At 46.1% G+C, this 20,483-nt stretch overlaps 2 protein-coding genes across 2 annotated transcripts; both read left to right on the plus strand.

The window, feature by feature from the left end:
* Nucleotides 1–8,182: 8,182 nt before the first annotated feature.
* Nucleotides 8,183–12,193, plus strand: LOC142814360 (aminopeptidase N-like). The gene is made up of 6 exons (XM_075893069.1): nucleotides 8,183–9,202; nucleotides 9,928–10,083; nucleotides 10,618–10,720; nucleotides 11,253–11,376; nucleotides 11,544–11,701; nucleotides 12,044–12,193. Exons 1-6 carry the CDS (start codon nucleotides 8,250–8,252, stop codon nucleotides 12,191–12,193), a joined length of 1,644 nt encoding a protein of 547 aa, XP_075749184.1. The 5' UTR covers nucleotides 8,183–8,249.
* Nucleotides 12,194–13,603: 1,410 nt separating this feature from the next.
* On the plus strand, nucleotides 13,604–18,243 carry LOC142814361 (aminopeptidase N-like). Its single transcript, XM_075893070.1, has 10 exons — nucleotides 13,604–13,732; nucleotides 14,289–14,354; nucleotides 14,449–14,514; nucleotides 15,752–15,915; nucleotides 16,535–16,629; nucleotides 16,773–16,903; nucleotides 17,525–17,580; nucleotides 17,676–17,823; nucleotides 18,093–18,172; nucleotides 18,228–18,243. Exons 1-10 carry the CDS (start codon nucleotides 13,691–13,693, stop codon nucleotides 18,241–18,243), a joined length of 864 nt encoding a protein of 287 aa, XP_075749185.1. The 5' UTR covers nucleotides 13,604–13,690.
* The last annotated feature ends 2,240 nt before the right edge of the window (nucleotides 18,244–20,483 follow it).

Below are 20,483 nucleotides of genomic sequence, written 5' to 3' on the forward strand. Positions count from 1 at the left end.
CGTGGGTCGACTGGGACCTCCTTCGTAAGACCCGCGCAGAACGACCTCCTCCCGATACCCCACCGAGCCTCGAGACGTGGACGGCCCAGCTCAAAGCTGATGTAAACAAGGCAACGAAAACTATCACCACAGACCTTCCAACCGAAAGGATGGACAGTCGTCTCGCCCACCTACTAGAGGCCAAACAGTCTCTATTGGCCCGGTGGAAGGGCCAGCGCCTTAATCGGAGGTTACGCAAACGCATATCTCAGCTGAACAAGACCATGATGGATCACTGCCGCATCCTTTCAAAACAGCAGTGGGACGAAATTTGTAATTCGATTGATGGTCAGGTTCGAAATGGCAAAACGTGGAACTTACTCAAACACCTCCTCAATGAAACCAACACCCGCACAAATCAGCGTCATTCGATCGTGAAGATACTTCATCAGGCTAAACAAACAGTGTCACCGGAAGATGTTGTCAAGAACCTCGTGGAAAAATATCTCCCGCTCCCCACGGGCCCTGTGACCCCTCACCCTGATTACTCTGGCAGCAACAACACTAACTTAGACGCCGAGTTTTCTATTGAAGATGTACGCCGAGCTCTCCATGAGCTCAATGGCCGCTCAGCCCCTGGCCCCGATGGCATCACCAACAAGCTCCTACGCAACCTGGACGATTCTTCCGTCACTTACCTCACTGACACTATCAACGAGATATGGAAAAAGGGTGAGATACCCGATGCTTGGAAACTAGCTCACACGGTTCTGATACCCAAACCGGGAAAGGCGCCGAGCCTAGATAACCTACGCCCCATATCTCTCACGTCGTGCGTGGGCAAAGTGGCTGAGCACGTCGTCCTCAACAGGGTTGGTCGGTACCTCGAAGATAACGACTACATCCCGCACCACATGATTGGCTTCCGACCAGGGTTATCCACTCAAGACGCCATGTTACTCCTAAAGCATCAAATTCTAGATGGCGGAAACACTCGGGACACTCGTGCAATACTCGGTCTCGATTTAGAAAAGGCCTTCGATACCATAACGCACTCGTCAATCTTGAAAGCGATCGCAGCCCTCGGCCTAGGTCTTCGATTTTACTACTTTATCCGCTCTTTTCTCACTCGGCGCAGAGCCGTCCTCCGCGTAGGAGACCTAGTGTCGGAAGAAGTGGAGCTCGGACAGCGGGGCACTCCTCAGGGATCCGTCCTCTCACCCACGCTCTTCAACCTCGTGATGATCGGGCTTTCCGAACGACTTTCAAAAATAGACGGGCTAAATCACACTATCTATGCGGATGATGTAACCATATGGTGCTCCACAGGGTCGGATGGCTTCATTGAGTCCGCCCTGCAAGAGGCTATCGACACCACCGAGTCTTACCTCGACCACACCGGTCTCAGGTGCTCACCTGCGAAGTCGGAGCTGTTGATATATTTGCCCAAACGCCGGGGTGCCAAGCCCAAAGGATGGAAACCTCCGGCGGAACGCAATATCACCCTCCACACCAGAGGTGGTCGTACTGTACCCAGGGTAGACACCATCAAGGTCCTCGGCATGATCATCGAGTCCCGCGGAACCAACACCCAAACAGTACACAAGCTCAGGACTAAGACCGAGAATGCCATACGACTCGTACGTAGAGTAGCCAACAGGCACCATGGCCTCAAAGAAGACAACCTGCTGCGTCTCGTACACGCGTTTGTTTTGTGCCATTTTACGTACGTTGCCGCTATACACAAGTGGCTACGTGCTGAGCGCGATCAACTCAATGCGCTTATTCGCAAGGTGGTCAAACGAGCCCTTGGCCTCCCTATCACCACTCCAACGTACAAACTCCTCGAGCTTGGCGTACATAACACGCTAGAAGAGATCGCCGAAGCTCAGGAACGTGTGCAATTGACCCGACTCACTACAACCAAGGCGGGCCGCCATATTCTGCGTGAGCTCGGCTTCTTCTCCTCGAGGGCCAGGGACCCCCCAGAGTTGACTCTAATTCCCCGTGAAATCCGCGACCTTATTACGATCGCTCCCATACCACGAAATGTACACCCCGAATACAACAGAGGCAGGCGCCTTGCGCGGGCGACCGCCATTCTCAAGCGCATAGACATGGAAGCGGACAACGTCTCGTTCGTGGACGCCGCTGCCTATCGCAACAACCAAGCCTTCGCTGCGGTCGCGGTATCATCCGCGCAGCAGACTCTTACCTCAGCCACAATCCTCGCCCGAAACCCCGAAGTAGCGGAGCAAGTAGCTATAGCTATAGCTATGCTCGACAGCAAACGGGAATTCATCTACAGCGACTCCAGGCCGGCCATCAAAGCCTTCGAACGCGGAGTCATCTCCGACCAGGCGTTACGTATCCTGCGCAATGCGGACCCGAGTGCCCTGAAGCACCACACTGTCATCTGGTTCCCCGCCCATCTCGGCCAGGTGCCGGGTGCCCTACCCAACCTCAACGAGATCGCCCATGATGCAGCGCGCGCACTTACCGACCGCACTGCCACAGGGCAACCTCATCTTGCTGGGTTGGATACCAATCGGGATGCACCAATTACGTACAATGAAATTACAAAGCACTTTTACTTGGAACGCCGCATTTTTCCACCCCCACATCCGAAACTTAACCGACCGCAGGCATTAACCCTACGCCTATTACAGACACACACGTACCCAAACCTTGCCACGCTTCACGTTTATTATCCCGATGCATACCCCAGCGACACATGCCCATCATGTGGACACACAGCGACACTCGAACATATGCTCTGGGAGTGTAGAACAACTCCTCCCGACTCTACCTCAAGCAAGTGGGAGAGGTCCCTCAGGAGCTCACTTCTCGCCGACCAGCGATGGGCCGTCCAGCAGGCCCACGAAGCGGCCGCCAGGTACTCCCTGTCGGTCCCTACGTGGGGGACGCCCGCTACGCGCTAAGCGCGTCCTGCAGGACCGAAATAAAGTTTTTCCATTCCATTCCATTCGGACCTGCATTTCTTTCGGGTTAATGCGTGACATTCGGGCGTTGTGAGGAGGACTTCTTCGTCAGCATCAAGCAGCAGCTGCCGGATTTTAAGTTGAAGCAAGTCGGGTTATGGGTATTATATTAACCGCTGTTAGCCAAATCATGAAAACGGCTATAGCCCCCCCCCCAAAAAAAAAGAAAAAAAAACTGACTGTGTTGTTGCTATAGCAACCACCACAGCTGTGCACCACCTGGTTCGCTTCGCTGAGGTTGGCTTAAGGGTGCCAGGCGCGCGCGCATACATCAATTTTCGTTTTAGGGGCGAAGCTCCTTATGGCGTGGCTTGGGCGTTTCTCGCAGTACGTAACCACCAGTGGCACATACCCGAAATAAGTATAACATTTGACCTCCGAGGTGGTGCCGGTGAGAGATTTCTTCTGTGCGTTGTTTAACAATAAAAAATAGTGCTCAATGTACATGCCAATGGCTGCTAATGGGGAATGAGAGACAGGAGCATTCGGCTTTTAGTCAACGCGCACGCTGCGATCCCCATTAGCAGCCATTGGCATGTACATTGAGCACTATCGGACAAGAAAGGGTTGCTACATTATACTCGCTGGGTGTAACCTTCTTAGTTTTAGAAAGGTTTAGCGAGCGTTGAGCCGCAGGGCCACGAATACAATGAACTAGTATATACCATGAATGAATTCGAGGTGGTTAAAGGGGGAAGCAGATACGAAGCGCAAGCCGTAAGAAACTAAAAGCTGAATCCTCCTGTCTCTCATTTCACATTAGCAGCCACTGGCATGTACATTGAGTACTATCGAACAGGAAAAGGTTGCTACGTTATACTCGCTGGGCGTAACCTCCTTGGTTTTAGAAAAGTTTAGCGAGCATTGGGCCGCAGTGCCATGAATACAGTGAACTAGTATATACCATGAACTCAACGTGGTTGAAGGTGGGAAGTAGACCCGAAGCGCAAGCCGTAAGAAAGTGTGCGTGTGCCACCTCTCGTTTAGTCCTTGGAATGTCCACTGAATGGCGGTGCTTCTATATGGGGAATATATGATAAAAAGATGCGAGATGGTGGGAGTCCTTAGAATGTCCACTGAATGGCGGTGCTTCTATATGGGGAATATATGATAAAAAGATGCGAGATGGTGGGACTTGGAGTGTTGAATAGATGGACGAACGGACACACAGACAGATGCATGGATGGACGCATGAACGGACGCAAGGGCGGATGCATGAACGAACGCAGGGACGGGCGCACGAATGGACGCATGGACGGTCACACAGACGGACGCATGGACGGACGAGTGCTTCGCCCCACTCTCCATCATTCACTCCGTGGATATGCTGCCATTTTTTGTTCACGAGCCCACCAAAAAGGAAATTAAACAGTAGCATCATGGGAAATGAGCATGAATGCGAGAAGCGTGTGGTTTCACAGGAGGTTGGCTTCTGGACGCCAGGGTTCTTTCCTCCATGTATAATTTCCATGCTGGCTGAAGTGCCATCCGTTGCATAACGCATAGACACCAGCGCTGGAGTTCCCCCTTGTGTATATTTAGGAACCTCTATGGATGGAGGAGCCGGCGCGCTAAGGAGGTTAGTATGACTTCCTCGCGCCGCGCTGCAGCTGCGTAGGGACCACACAAACTTCAAAATTGGTGTCGCCTATCAACTATAGCTGTTTCGTAATAAATAAATAAATAAATAAACAAACAAACAAACAAACAAACAAACAAATAAATAAATAAATAAATAAATAAATAAATAAATAAATAAATAAATAAATAAATAAATAAATAAAACGCTTGAACTGGCCTCAAAAGATCAGATACAGTGAAGTTGGTGAATCCAATGGCCGTAATAGGCTAAGAAAAAGCCTGGCATAAACCAAGCTTAGGCCTAGCATCGGCCACGTTTAGACCTATTGACAAGTTCGAGCCTGGCAATAGGAATTGTCAAGTTCCAGCCTAACATCAGCCAAGTTAAAACCTATAGCACCAGACAAGAAGCGCCATTGATGATGATATGATGATCATGATGTCTCAACTATGGCTCGTAACCACTCAGAATGATAGGCCAAGAGTTTATTATTAGAGTTAGTGAGGCATTTTCAGTATTGAATATTTATGAGAAAAATAACGTGCGTAGAACGAAAACAGTGCAATAATTGCTTTTCTGTCGTTCAGACCAGACAATATAGCCATTATCTTGACTACAAAATGAACGTGATTAAAATTAATAATAATAATGATATTATTATTCAATTATTAATAGTAATAAAACGCCAATGAATCGATCAGCTTCGTAGTGTCAAGCCTTGCACGGTAGTGCCAGCTTCTTCATTTTATTATTATTTTTTTGTGCTGCCGTATTGTGTGAATATTCTTCTGGCACTTCCAGTGCAAAAAAGAAGTTTTTGGAGATAAGCATTCCTAAAATGGTCGAATTTCGTTTTAACAAAGTTCCTAAATAACAAACTAAATTGGCAAATTTACGACTTTGTTACATCGAAGTTTCACTGTGCTTTGATTACATGCTCAACGATACCAATTAACATGCGCACGAATACAAGTGACGGGTACAATACAAGCCTCGATTTTTCTTCCGCACCTACTTCGTATTGTGTGTGGAAGAAACGGAAAAGGCAGGTGCGCGTTTCGTTTTATTTTTTTTTCTTGGCCCAGTGCAGTCCTGTTAGTGTAATTAGTTCTCACATTGCAAAATCTGCAATCTGCGAATAATTGCTTGCAAGAAAACAATATTCGTGGCCATCTCACGTGGACGTTCATTAATTGTTGCAGCTCATAATAGAAACTGTCAAAATTTCCGCACGCCTCTAGTAGAGGGGTTTGAAGAAACCCAGAAGACGTAACAAATTAACAAACATGGTCCGTACTTTTTTTCTTTTTACTAGCACAAAGACTTTATCGGAGCATAAAGACTGTTAAAAGGGGTGCCACTTATTTGTCATATTGGTTATAACAGATGGACGGTAAGCACAAAATAGAGGGGGCGAGGGTGCTGATAGGCTTTGAAAGGGGGGGGGGGAGGCGATCGCACCTACCTCCTTTCCCTCTGAATCAGCCACTGCTATAGTGGCACAAACTGAGTTACCATATATAAAAGTACCCTGTAACTCTAACACAAACTATACCCCTGTCCCGCTGTCGGGGAGCTACCGCTATGGTTGATCCAGTGGTTGAGGGCGGGTTTCTAAAGTACCATGTGTACAGGGTGTCCCACGTAACTTTAGCGAGGTATTTTTTTTGTTTTTCACGGGAATTTGTGATTAGCAGAAAAACACTAATACCTAACACATATAAAGTTCAAAACTGTCTAATCGGATGTTTTGCAAACCGATCTACAACTTTCTCATTGAATTTTTTATCTATCTTCGTTTCTTGAAAAGTTAGTTAATTAAACATAGTAAGATGGTAAGTTGGGCCAGTTGGTTAGGATCCATCGTGAACTTATTTACAGCGCAACACCAGAAAAAGCACAGGACAGGGAAGGAGCAGCGCCATCTTTTCTTTCTCTTTTGCTCCTTCTCTGTCCTGTGTTTTTTCTGGTGTTGCGCTGTAAATAAGCTCACGATGAATAAGTAAACATATATAATTAAACAATATTTGAGAACACAAAAAATAGTCGAACTAACTCCAGGCAACGGTGAGCAACATGCACTTGGTCGCGTCGTGATTTCGTGTTCCGGCATATTTTTAAACTCTGGCTAAAATTACGTGGGGCACCCTGTGTATGCCCACTACGGGTATATACGGGCAGCTCGTGTGCTTAGATTAAGGTGCACGCTAAAAATCTTTCAAGTGGTCAAAATTTCCGGGGCCCTCCACTACGGCGTCTCTCAAAATCATATGTTAGTTTGGTGACGTAATTCCCAATAATTATTATAAAGTGCCTGTATAACCGCTCTTTATAACGGTTGAACAGTTACGTACCGTGTAATTGTTTAACGGTTATGCACATTTTCAACGAAGCCTACCTGGGCTCTACCATAATATTCTCTGGGTTGTAGTAAGTGTGCACGACATCTCCAAAAATGTCACGTTCCACGTCACTCCACGTGTCAGTGACGCCACAGTTCAAAAAGAAGGTGCTTCCCCTATTTGTTGAAACTTCCCATACAAAGCGACTTTAAGAGCACCATCCGAGCCCTTGGATTGGTGTCCTGATTTGAATAGTCAACAATATATTGCTTATTCTTCTGGAGTACACTTACTTTTATTGCAACTGTGGTTCATGCATAGATGTGCGCACGGCGGGGATAGGGGGGACAGCCGCCCATCTTTGTAGCCGAAGTCGGAGCGCCAGGTCTGCCCCACTTGTCCTAATAGTCAAGTAATACTTTGTCTTAATGGGAAAGGGGTGGGGAGATCGTTGCGACGAACCTTCGACCTTCTGAAGGGCAACCCTGTACATGTTCACGGGTGTATACACGCTTGTACGTGGCTGTACAAGAGGTATATCGAGAGTTCATGATAGTCTGCCACTACTGACAGAGGCAGTCTAAGCAGAAAGAGATGGTCGGATGATGATACGAACCACATATGTATGTGCATTGTCCACAAGGAGCACGTTTCGGTACGGTGACCATGCACAACAAGTCAGTGGACCACTTCCTATAGGATACGGACTTAGAGTTAAAAGCTCGTCTTTGGTCATTCGCGAATGCAATGTTCAAAACACACTTGAGTGAGAAGTTTCCGTGTGCATATAGCAGCGCCAATATCGCGTAATATCAGCTTACACAAACGAGGCGGGTATCATTTTCCGACAGTCTAGCTCGAGGCACGTGCAGATCGTCCAGAAGAAGAAGGAGAGCTTAAGGGCGCACGATCAACGCAAGGTAAGCATACTTATTTTGCTAAATTGGTGTAATTATTAAAGAGGGGGGGGGGGGCTGAAATCGAAGGTGTTGTGCACGGCTAAGCAAATTTAAGCATGGCCAAGTTGAAAGTGAAATCGCGACACTCCGTGTATGAGAAGAATAAAGCAACCGTTCTTTTCAGCCGTGCATTAGGAAGCCTTTTGTGAAATTGTCTGTTAAAACTTTGCATCATAACTCATTATAATGCGCTGTGAATGAATCGTAGTCACCCTGCAATCTCGTGGGGATCTTGCAATCCTACGTGTCAACATAACAAAAAGATGTCATATTGCTGTGGTGGCACAGTCATTCCTACATCATAGGTCTTTGGCTGAAACATGAAATCAGACTTTTGATGTGCTGATGAGTTCATACATGTCGACAAGTGCAGGCTCCCGCAAAGATGGCGTCGTCTGTGCGTCGAGCAGCTGTCGAGTCGAGCGACTCGGGCAGCAAGCGCTTTCGTTCTACTGACAGCGACAGCGCCCAAACCTTGGTCGTCAAACACCAGCCCTGGCAGCTGATCTGCCTGGCCTCGTGTTTCGTGATCAGCGTGGTCGTCACGATGGGCTTCGGCGCCGCGTCCGTCTCCGGCTCTCCGCACCGCTCGCTGTCCACCAGCGCCGTGCCTCGACGTAGCGTCGGCCGCGCCCGAGGCGCGCTCACGTGGTGGTACTTCAGAACGAACAGTCACTCCGGATTGGCGACGGCGACGACGACGAACACGACCGTCGGAAACGTCTTACCGAGGCTTCTATCGGGAGACGAAGAAACCTCCGACCAGGAGTCGTCGATCGGGTCGCTGCGCAACATGAAGCGCGCCGACAACGCTCACCTGCTGCTTCCGCCCGATTCAGCGAACGCCGGTGTTCAGCAGGGCGCGAAGGTGTCCGAAAAAAACACCACGGACGCGACGAGTGCCGAGACCACGGGCCTTCCAAGTACACCGACGGTGCGCGGGACCCGCCGCGTTGAACTGGAAGGTTCCACACCCATCCACTACGTTCTGGAGATCGAGCCCAGCATGGACGAAGCGACCAACTTCTCGTTCAATGGAACCGTCACTCTCACTTTCGTGTGCCGCAAGCGCACGGACAGGATTGCGCTACACGCCGCTCCTGGATTGGCAGTGGACGTGCTCAATATCGTAGCCACCTTTAGGAGCGTGCAGAAGCCGCTGCGCGTCGAAAACACGTCTCGCAACGTGATCGAAGACCTGTACCACATCCGATTGAGAGAGCAGCTGCACAGAAACGAACGCTACAACTTGACCCTACGCTTTTCGGGTACGGTGGGTACGGAGCCCAAAGGACTGTACCGGGTCGGCTACGTCGATGTTCCCGGAAAGCGACACAAGTGAGTGCCCTAAAATTAGCGGTGAAAAAAATTTTAGATGGGACGAAGCTCGCAGCTTCATTTGTAAGTTTTAATAGTAACAATTTAGTTTTATTATCATTTTCTCTTTTGAGTTATAAATAAATTACTTGCTACGCGGTTTTCACAACAGTTTACTCAACCTGCTTGAAGTGAATGCGAAAAAGAGGGAAAAAAAATGAACAGAAGCTGTCGCTTTTTTTCCTTCTTCCAAAATTAAGCACTATGACCAACATAGTGTTTGGAGAGCCGTTTCTTGATTTCATTGCATAATGTACGCTCTGTTTTAGACGCCGGACTTCATTGCCAAACAGAAATGAGCTTGTGATGGCTATAGCAATTTTTTTACTGTAACAAATACAGTGACGACTACAGGGGTAATAATAGCGTAGTGTGTTTTTAAAAAGTTGAGTAGTGCAAATTAACGAAAGCTATTACGGCCTTAACTATACAGCTTGCTTAGGTCGTCTTGAAGAGATACACAGAGAGCCGTCTTTTTTTTTTTTGCTATTCCTGGACGAACACAAGACGTCCCACGTAATAATTCTGTACACATTGCCACATCCATTCTCCGAGTGATTTAATTTCTTTTTACAGTGACTATACGGTGATGTAGTAAATATTCGACGGTGGTGACGTCGATAAGCCAATCAAGTACCGATATAGGACTTCACATGCAGTACCGATATAGGACTTCACATGTGCAGGTGGGCTCTTCTCACTAATATGCGTCCCAAGTACGCACGAAGGGTGTTTCCTTGTTTCGACGACCCTTCAGTGACGGCCAGTTTCGATATCGTCGTCGTGCACAGGAAGGAAGTCAACGTCTTGTCCAACATGCCAGTTTATAGGACGGAAAGAAGGTACTAAGTGCCATGCATGCATTTCTGGGCTGAAAGTTTGTAAACTTTCGCGTGGACCAGCACGTCAGGTTCTGGAGAGTACGTTGCCCAACCGAGTGCAGCACACGCGTTGTTTCATAATTTAATTAAGCTTACCATAGTGAACGCAGGCCCATAGAAAAAGAACAAAAAGGAGAAAAGCCGTACTATACACTCTCAGAAAAATGTTCATTCTAGTCTACATAGTAGTGCACTGAAAGAGCTCTTTTAGCTTTCTTTTTTTATGTCGTGCTTTGTTTATTATATTGGCTGTACCAACGTGGCAAGCTAAGGAATCGTCCATGGGTTCTGAGGCAGATGCGTAAAGGTGAATAACTCTCCGAGGCCCCTTATGTTGTATTGCGCCAAAAAAAAAAAATCCAAAGTTCCTAATGCAGGAAGCGTGTGTCGGCGTCGCTGCGATTAGGGTTCGCGTATCGTATACTGATTAGTCCCATTTGTATGCCATTACTATACTGTACGATTCCGTAAATTTTGCTTCTTCACGTTTGTTAGGACTCCGGACCTCGTGGCCGACACCTTTGCCAGGACGCCGAGGATACCAACACTGCTTATCGCACTGACACTGAACGACTTTCCATCCTTCGGCAAGGGCACGGTGAGCATCAATACGTAACCACGTGCTTGGTCATGTGATTAGCTCGAAATCCTCGAGGATAGCCGCAGCGATTACCGTCAGCGTCAGTAGAATCGGAACCCAAAACATTCGAATGTTGTGGTTTCAGACACCACCGTTAGAAAGAGTGCTTTTTCGTCCCCTTCAACTAATTTCAATTCACGTCACAAATCGAAGGTAGTGGGTTCAGGTGCCATTTACGGAAAGGGTGATTTTTCGTCCACATCAATCGGTTCCAGTTTACCTCCCTACTAGTACACTATAGATATACACAATAATTACTGTAATCTACGCTTCCCCTGGCCCTTATTGTCTGTTCGATTAATCATGTTGAGTTTCACATGTAAACTAGTTCCTGCAAGAAAATTCGCTTCTTTCGTTCATTATGAAATACGGTGATTCGCATTCCCCAGGTCAGCCTTACCTCAAATATTCACTCCTGCACTTCATGTTAGCGCATGTATAGTTTGCATATATTGTAAAGATCGGTAATGTTTCGTTCACTTGTCTTCAGATGAGGGTTTGGACTCGTGCGTCGGCTACAGCCCTGGCACAAAAACTGGCTCTGGACGTTGTGCCAAAATTACTCGAGCATTACGAAGATTATTACGAAACGAAGTATCCAATGCCGAAACTTGGTAAGCACAAACACCTAGTGAAACGAATTGACGCGATTTGAATAAGTATATATGCAGTAGTTCTTGTAAGAGCCGTGACCTCGCTGCTTTTAGTTAGCGTGCTTTTCGCCGGATTACTTGACTGAAAAGAAAATCGGACAGTCAAAACTTGGCGTTCGCCATTTCAGATATAGTAATCCTTTCCAACTGCTCAATCGACACGTCCGGCTACTTTGGGCTGATTTTCATGAAGGAGCCGACGTTCATCCTTCAGAATCCACGAAAAACGATGGCCAAGGATGCTTTGCATAGGTTGTCGGCTTTGGCCTACGCCATATCGGCGCAGGTGAGCTTTTGCATTCACATTGTTTTTCATCCATATTAGTGCACACTCGCCGTGCTGTACTTGGTTGATGTTCAAATGTGGGTGTCTGCTGTTGATTGACAACTTCGAATAGTAAAAAAAAAAACTCGTTGATATATCACGCTTGCACTGAAAATTCGCCGTTACATGCAATGTGCTGGATCAGTAGAGGGGACCGAAAGAATGGGTAACTGAGCAAACACAGGACAAAATTTGACCCACTAAGACTTGGATGTTTGCAGTAAAACGGCTATATATTTTGCGCACTCAAGTTTCTTTAACATGAGAATTTTTATCACTGTTTTTGTATTTTGCCAACACAAGTGGTTTGGGAACCACGTGACGCTGTCTGGATGGAATAACATCTGGCTGAGTCGAGCACTGGCCGGGTTCAACAAGTACTCGGCACTGAAGAAAATTGACTCCTACTGGGATTCCGTGAGTAATCAGTTCTATCCTACTCAGCAAGTATAGTTGCCATTGAAGTGTACGTCAGTTGGCTTATAGAGTGCCCTCGCGAGTAATAGGTGTCATTCCCGCTTATGCTTATATACTGCGATCGTGGTTTCTCCTTGAATACCGCGCAATGGCCGCACCTTAAACAGTTGTGTTGCGCAAAAAAGCCAGCTTTACAGAACAAATACTTGACAGGACAAGTATTCTCAACGTGAGGTACCATGAAGGCGACACCACCGATGCGTTATTTTCTATATCGTGTAATCGTTTCGAGGACGCAACAATAGCAACAACAAAGTACAGTATGACAATGCGACATTTTGTTTTAGATGCGGAGCATCTCTTGCTCGGGTTCATGTCCCGCGGCGACGGCGGCTTCCGCACTCACATTATGCATGCGCAACTCTCCTTAAGCGGTTTGCGGTGTTGCCTTGCGATGAACCTTGCGTGTTCTTACGTTGTTAACTTGGTTCGTTGCCACACATTCCGTAAACGTTTAGTTGGAAACTTCCGCGGAGAAATCTTTCACCACCACTACCTTGGAGGTCAACATCCAGTGTCTATATATACTAGGTGGCCAGTGAACGGTTGTGCAGCGGGACCAGTCGGGGTTTTTTTTTTCAATGAAAAAACTCGTGAGCTCACGCTCCCTGCGTCGGCGTTGCGAAGCAGGAGAAGGGGAGCGTAGGATAGGAGAGAGAGAGTGGAGAGAACGCGCATGCGCAATGGGGGAGCGAGCGTAAGCAGGTGGTAGGAGGGAAGTGGAGAGAGTAATGCGGAGAGAGTGGAGCAGTAGAGTCGCGCATGCGTAGTGCGAGTGCGGACGCCGGTTGACGCGTGACATACGCGCGAGCAAGAGATGCTCCGCACCTAAAACACCGACTGCTCGCGTTGCAAAACCGTTCGTTGGCCACCCCGTATGCACATTTTCACTCAAGGCTCTCTGGGCGCCACCATAGTCCTCTCTGAGCTGTTGTTAGTGCATCTGACCCCCCAAAAATGCACTGCCAAGGCTGTGACGTCGGCTTTTATACTCTTGTGCAACAGCCCAAAAAAGAGAAAAACCTGATCTCCATAAAAAAGGTCCATATGCACTGCACCTTGACCTCAAAGGTAGTGCTGGTGTAGGATTTCTCCTGTGCGTTGTTGAACAATAAAAATGCGTAACGTGTGCGTTGACTAAAATCTGACTGAGGGTCCCCCTGTCCAGTCGAAGTCTTCTGTCTCTCAGTGCCCATAAGCAGCGATTAGCATGTTTTAATAAGAAACACTGCTCATCACTGCTTGCTTTTCGTTTCCCCAGCTTTCTCTCCTGTGCAACACCGCCGCCAGTGTAGGCGTTAGCGCCCGTTGCTTCGCATCTACACATGGTTCTCTTGAGCGGGAGGTTGTGTTTTTTTTAACGTCCTTCCTCCAAACCAGGCTGACTTGGAGCTCATCTACGACGTTCACGACGCGTTGTACTCGGACAGCCTGGGTACTCACTACGCCCTGTCGGACGAGGAATCGATCGATATGCTCGGCGAAAACCCTCTGATCAACGTCGATCTCAAGAAGGTACTTAACATCACAAGTGGTTTACTGAACACACATCACTAAAGGACCCATAAACGACCCCTGAAGATACCATAAAGAAGCGCGTTATTATCTCCTCATCTTTTACGTCTTTTTGACAGAATTAGTGACGCCAGCAACCTGTTCACGTGACGTTATTAGAAAACAAGTCTTCAAGTGGTCCACATTTGAGGGGAATGGGCTGTGAATCGCCTCCTACTTTGCTTAGCCATGCGGTATCACGCCCATTCTTCACCGTATCGCATGACTCGTGAGCGATCCACCGATTTCACTTCTTTTTATGCGTTTTCAGGCCACGCAAGGTAAAATAACAGCGTGTAGACGAAAAGCACAAAATCCTGATATAGCTAAATCTTTGCCCCCATCGTACACGTGTTTTAGAATTAAATAAGTGGCGAGGACAAGACAAAGCTTGAAGAATGTGTAGTGAAGGCGAAAAAAAAAGACCACTCTTTAAGAAAAGTTTTGGGGCCCTTCAACTATTTGGAGTGTCATCCCGTGGTGAAATGTTCTGCGAGTATGCTGTCATTACTTCCAGGGACTCGCTCTGGTGCGGATGGTAGAGGCGTTCTTGAGCAACAACAGCTTCCGTAAAGGACTGAGCGTGAGTACTCACTGCGAAAACTCGCGCTACTTTATGTATTAGTGACAACTGTGTGCCCCTGTGATACATCAATGCTAGTGTACTGTTGTTGCAGGAGTTCCTCCAGTCGTACAGGTATGAACGCATACACGAGGACGACGTGTGGAGGGCATTGGAGAAGGTACTTCACGGCACTGCGAAAATGTTTTCAGCCTGCTTCGTATTCTTCATTGTTCTCGAGCTGGCCCTCAATGATTGTTTGTGCGAACGCTCGTAAGGCGTCTCTTGTGGCTAGTGTAAAAAAAAAAACTGCACGTGTGGCTGTTTTTCCGTTAATATTTCCTTTAATATGATAATTTTACGGATGTACATGATCGTGTCAATGACAAAACACCTTAGGCACCTTGAATTGTGTAGAAATGCGTTGCCATAACCAAGGCGAACAACAGCAAGAACAAAACAGCGTCAGCTTCGCAGTCAGGTTTTGCAGCGTTGCCACCCACATTTACACATAGCAGGAAGCATCGCAGTAAGCTATGGTTCAAAATGGACTTCATCTTTCAGCAGGCTAGTCCAAATAAACCTAACTTATCTACATCTTTTTCAGTAGCATTCGCGGTGCAATACCTGCTGGGCACAAGTACTTATAATAATATATATAATGCATTTTCTGTCGGCGATGGCGGACTGCAGCAAAAAACTTGTTTTGACATTCAGCCACATGAAGTTTATGTGGGTGTTGCCGCTCACTGTTTGCGCTACTGTGAATTGAAATACCTTGTCTCTTGTCTCCGAAGTTTTCGTTATCCCGGCTGCAGTGATTACAGGCATGCAGATGTCGACAAAAAGTAAGTGTCAGTAATGTTAAAATGTCGTCGCATACGCCACATAGAAGCCTTTAAAGAACCCGCAGAAAATGGAATCGGTTTAACATTACAGACGTTTTTTTTTTCATCTGTATCCGTGTGCTTCAGCTAAATAAATATAGAACGTGGTTGGAAAATGATTAAACTTCTGCCAAATTATCTTCATATTGGACGCTCTCTGCTACTACCAAACCAAATTTCCTTCGCTAGAATTCTGTCTTATTAATGCGAATATGTATATATCACGTGTTTTTTTGAAAGAAAAATAAGCGAGTTTCTTTTTTTTTTGGCCTTTACCATCAATATCTGAGAGCGGAAAGTTTTCAGAAATATACCGCTGTGACATGCCAATACGTTGCACGTGAGAAAGTTCACACTTTGTTCATGCCGATTGACCTTTTTTTGAGATAGAGTGTGGAAAGGAGGTGAGTGTAGCGTTAGCGTAGCTTATAGCATGAAGTATAAATCACATGCTCGATTGAAACCTGCCCTCGAGGAAACTGGTAAAAGCACCGTCGCCTGAATATACATGTGCGCGTGATGTTCCGACAGGCCGAAAACATGTCGGGCAGTCCCATGGACCTGACCTCGGTGATGCATTCGTGGACGAGGCAAGATGGCTACCCTTTGGTGACAGTCAAACGATTCTACGCTTCGGGCACTGCAAAGGTCTCCCAGTGCCGCTACTTCTTCAACGAACCACGTTTGGAAAGCAGGTCAGTGACCGTGACCGACTCGGTTATAATGCGATAACGCGACAAGTGAACGCGTGAGCATACACGTCAATCAGTCCGCGTCGCAATGGTGGCCTAGTGCTTATAGGGCTCCACGGACACTGAATTGATTTGATTCATTGATTTCCATTTGAGCATTGACAACAGAGTGGTAAATGAAAATGCTGCTTACCCGATGACAGTCCAATCAAATGTATACGCTGCGGCGCCCGTACTATTCCATGGGTGTAAAATGTTAGATGCCTGTGTATTAAGGTTTTAGGCGCAGTATGAAAAATACTAGATGATCGAAATTTTCGGAGTCGTCATCTATGGCGTCTCTCATAATTATATCATGGGTTCCGGACGTAAAACCCAACAAATTGTTAACTATTTCACGTATTCTTTGCCTTTTTTTCTGTAATTAACTTTTGAATCACTCAATAAGTAACCAGAAATGACTTGGCAAGCCAAAAACTTTTCAGCGCGATGTTTTCAAATTCGATGCAGAGTTTTGAAGTGCGAATTCCCGCTATTCACTCAGTCTCAATGTAGTGATGCTCCCTCAATTTGCATAAACTAAAGTTTGTTGTCGCTTCATTATTATAATTTTCTATTTCAGCAATGTGTGGCACATTCCGATCACGTTTTCCAACGGCGGCCCATTCTCGCAATTCAAGGACCACTCTCCGGTCGTGTGGCTTTCAAAGCCTGATGGTAAACAGACATTCTTTCTCTACGGGGTACCACTTGTACAAAAAGGGCGCATGGTCTTGAGAAACACTTCACAATAGTCGCAAAAACGACCGCGAAGGACGCATCACAATCTAACGAATCACGGTGGCTGCCGTTTCTCGCAGGCAAGTTGACTGATGTTCCTTCTAACACGTCATGGCTGTTGCTCAACCTGAAAGCCAAGGGCTTCTACCGCGTCAACTATGACAAAAGAAACTGGATGATGCTTATCGAACAACTGAAGAAGGACCACACGGTTAGTGAATCATCGCTTTTATGTTATATTGTCTTGTGTGGTCACCAGTTCATGTTTCCTCGCGTGGCTCCCTTTTAATCATAGCCAACATTCTGTTACTCAGGTTGCATCGAAGTGTGTTGCTTTCTTGCCGCCACTTCGAAGGAACGCGATATGCGATTGGCGAGGTTCTAGAGTGGTAGGATGTGGTTTCACAAGTTTGGCACCAAATAGAAGCGAGGGATAAAATAAATTCATGGAATTTAAACAGGATCGCCCACTAAACTTGCAGTCATTGTTCGTTTCTCGTCAGACTTTGTAAAAATTATAAACAAATGCTCCATGTTTACAAACTGCCCAAGAACTGCGTACGTTTTACAATATTGTCGTTGAGTTGATCGGTTATTACCAATGACCGAATGTGTTTACTTACGACGTCATGTCATCAGGTGCACTCAAGTTGAATGAAAATTTACTGTCATCTTCCTTTGTGCCGTGGCTGAACCTACTCAGATGCGTATTTTTCGGATTTTCTAGTACGTTGGCCACAAGAAAGCGCTTTTCGTACGATTAAGCATATACTTTGTGTTCCAAAGTTATTTCGAGTCTATTTATTTTCACGGCGTATAATATTCACTGCAGGCCATACCACACCAAAATAGGGCGCAAATGCTCAGCGACATCTACGACCTGGCCCGGTAAGTTTGACACTGTCTGGTGCTCTGTATTTATCCGTAAAAACTCGTCAACTTGAAAGCGATTTCTTGATTTTTGCGTTCGCGTTCGATTTCAGGTCGGGTGCACTTCAGATGAGCCTAGCCTTCTCTGCCAGTCGCTATCTGACAAAGGAAAGAGAGTTTCTGCCGTGGAAAGCAGTCTTCAATGCCTGGAAAGGCATCGAGAATCTTCTGTCGGGCACCAACATATTCCCGTCCTGGAAGGTGGGTCTGTGTGTACCAGCGAGTATTTAATGCTCGAGACACTTTCAACGTCAGTACCTGACGATGCCTATATTCAAACATTCCTGCGTTGTGGAGCATAAAAGTCTACGCTTTCTGAGTTCACAAAATTCCTGAACGTACACTACAGTCGTATGATAGATTCTTCGTAGTTTTATTCACATATTTATTTATACTAGATCCTCGCTTATCTGAGTTGCTCATCGTATCTCTATACATTAACATTCTTATGTTTTTTCTTTTGAATTTAGGCGTTTGTCGTACGTCTCATCACCCCGGCTTACACGGCACTAAACTGGGAGGAGAAGCCTACAGACGATGTTCAGAAAACGCAAGTTGCATTTCTTTTACTTGAACAATCACTTCAATTCTTTTTTTCTTAACAGCTTCCTGTATCACTAGAAACAGTGTTCGCTAACTAACAGATAATAAGAGTACCACTGCTATCATGTAAAAATAGTTGTGCTCGTATCTTTGTCACCAGGCTTAATTAAGCGTGCAACAATAAGAAACTCAAGCCCAGCAATAAAATGTGATGCAGTAAAATTAAAGTTTGTCGTTTGCTCATAGATTGCAGTATCGCACATTCTATTCGATGTGCACGCTCTATAGCCATGTAAACGTCACGTTCACGTCTGTGTCTTGCTTCCTTCAACGAGGCAAACGCCACTGAATATTAACATACGTCTGTAGCCAGATCAATGGATATTCAAGCGTACATAAAAAAAGTGAAATAGACACTGACCCACATTTACGGCCCGCTCAACTTACTCTTACTCTGCTCACTTACTCTATCATATATATGTACTATATGTATCATATATATGTATCTTTATTATGGGAAATATACAATATCCAGATCAGACTATCTTCTTGAACTTTTCAGGCATTCCACGAGAACTAACCACAATAAGACAATACGACTGCCCACAAGTCACAACAACATTCACAAAAACTCTGTTTTTCCGTCATCAATTACATATTGGAATCAACTTCCATTAATAGCTGTGAACTGTGACACCGTAGAATCCTTTATTGAAAAGATTAAAACTATTAGTTTTGAACAATAGACGCAAATGTACGAATATGGATTTATTGTGAGCAGTTTCTTTCCCTTTGACTGGTTTGTCCTTTTAGCATGATTCTGAACGTTGCATTATGACACTGTTGTTTTGGATACTTGGAATTCAATAGTTTTTTTTTTTGGATTGTGTCGGTGTCTTTCTGTACGTGACATCATTGTTTGTATATCCTATGTACCACTCCTGCTTGGACCGAGAAGGTCTGCAGTATACTTAAATAAAAAAAAATGTACGTCTTCAAATAAGGTTCATCTTGAACACTCTGATACTAGTGCTCGAGATTTTAAGTCTAGAAATGGGTACGAATGCGAGTCTTCATCTTTTTCGCAGGCTACTGCGCAGAGACATCTACGCGCTCGCCTGTCGTTACGACTACGTCCCGTGCGCATCAGCTGCAGTCAACTACTTCAAGGCGTTAAAAAGTACCAGTGGGCAGCCCAACAAGTTGAGTAAAGCGCAAGCTCATTCACTCCGCAAATTGGTTTCGTATCCACCCCCACCACGCGCCCCCCTTTTTTTAAGTGCTGCCAGCCATTTGTAAATTAAGGCGCGAACGTGTCTATCATCTGGTTTATTTTTAATCACTGGCTTACATAAGCAGCATATGTCGTTTCTCTACTGCGTCGTAAACGCTTGTGACCGAGGTCATAATCAGAAAACTGTACCATGTCACGAATTAGATTGTATTTATTTTGTAACTTTAAAACTCTGCACCTTACAATTGCATTACGCTTAACGACACATGCATCTTTCCTACATCTAACGTGCTAACATTGTGTTCGTTGTCGAGTTGCATAATATTGCTACGTAGCTGTCGCTACGTAGCAATACGTGCATTTACACAGTGTAAATACACTGGCAAATTGTCACGTCCCGTCTCATTTTACATAACAATATGATGAAGACCAGGTTTCCGTTTATTATTATGAAAATTTGTAGGGCTTATTTAACACACTTAGTTGATATACTAATTGACAAATGCGCAATGGCAATACATTAAGCAAATATTTAAGGCTTTTTTTTTCTATGTTTGTGAGTCATTACACGAAGTTCAGATGTGTTCAGAGCGCTAGGTGCAGTTTATCATTGACCGTGTGCTCATATTTGGGTGCGCGTTAAGGAAACCCAGGTGGTCGAGATTTCCAGAGCCTTCCACTACGGCGTCTCCCATAATCATGTGGTGGTTTTGGGACGTTAAGCCCCACATATCAATCAATCAGTTTCGCATCGAAGCATTCAGCCATGCACACCTAAGTGCACTCAACGGGTGTCTGTGGGTACCAATGCCGCAGGATACCTCGCAACCAGCGCGGCTTTGTGTACTGCACGGCAGTGCAGCGGGGCGACTACTCGGACTGGAAGTTCGTCTGGGAACGCTTCGTGCAGCACGCGCATGAACCGGGACTCGAGCGCACCGAGATCATCTGGGCTCTGAGCTGCTCCACCAATCAGAGGATCATCCGAACGTAAGGGCGCGTTTCCGTCTTGAGACAGCTCAGTAAATTACAGCTTGCACGCAAACACTGATGTAGAGAGAGTGCTAGGGTGTTAGCCCGATCA

This window comes from Rhipicephalus microplus, chromosome 4 (assembly GCF_043290135.1).
Source record: "Rhipicephalus microplus isolate Deutch F79 chromosome 4, USDA_Rmic, whole genome shotgun sequence".
Classification (NCBI taxonomy): Eukaryota; Metazoa; Arthropoda; class Arachnida; order Ixodida; family Ixodidae; genus Rhipicephalus; species Rhipicephalus microplus.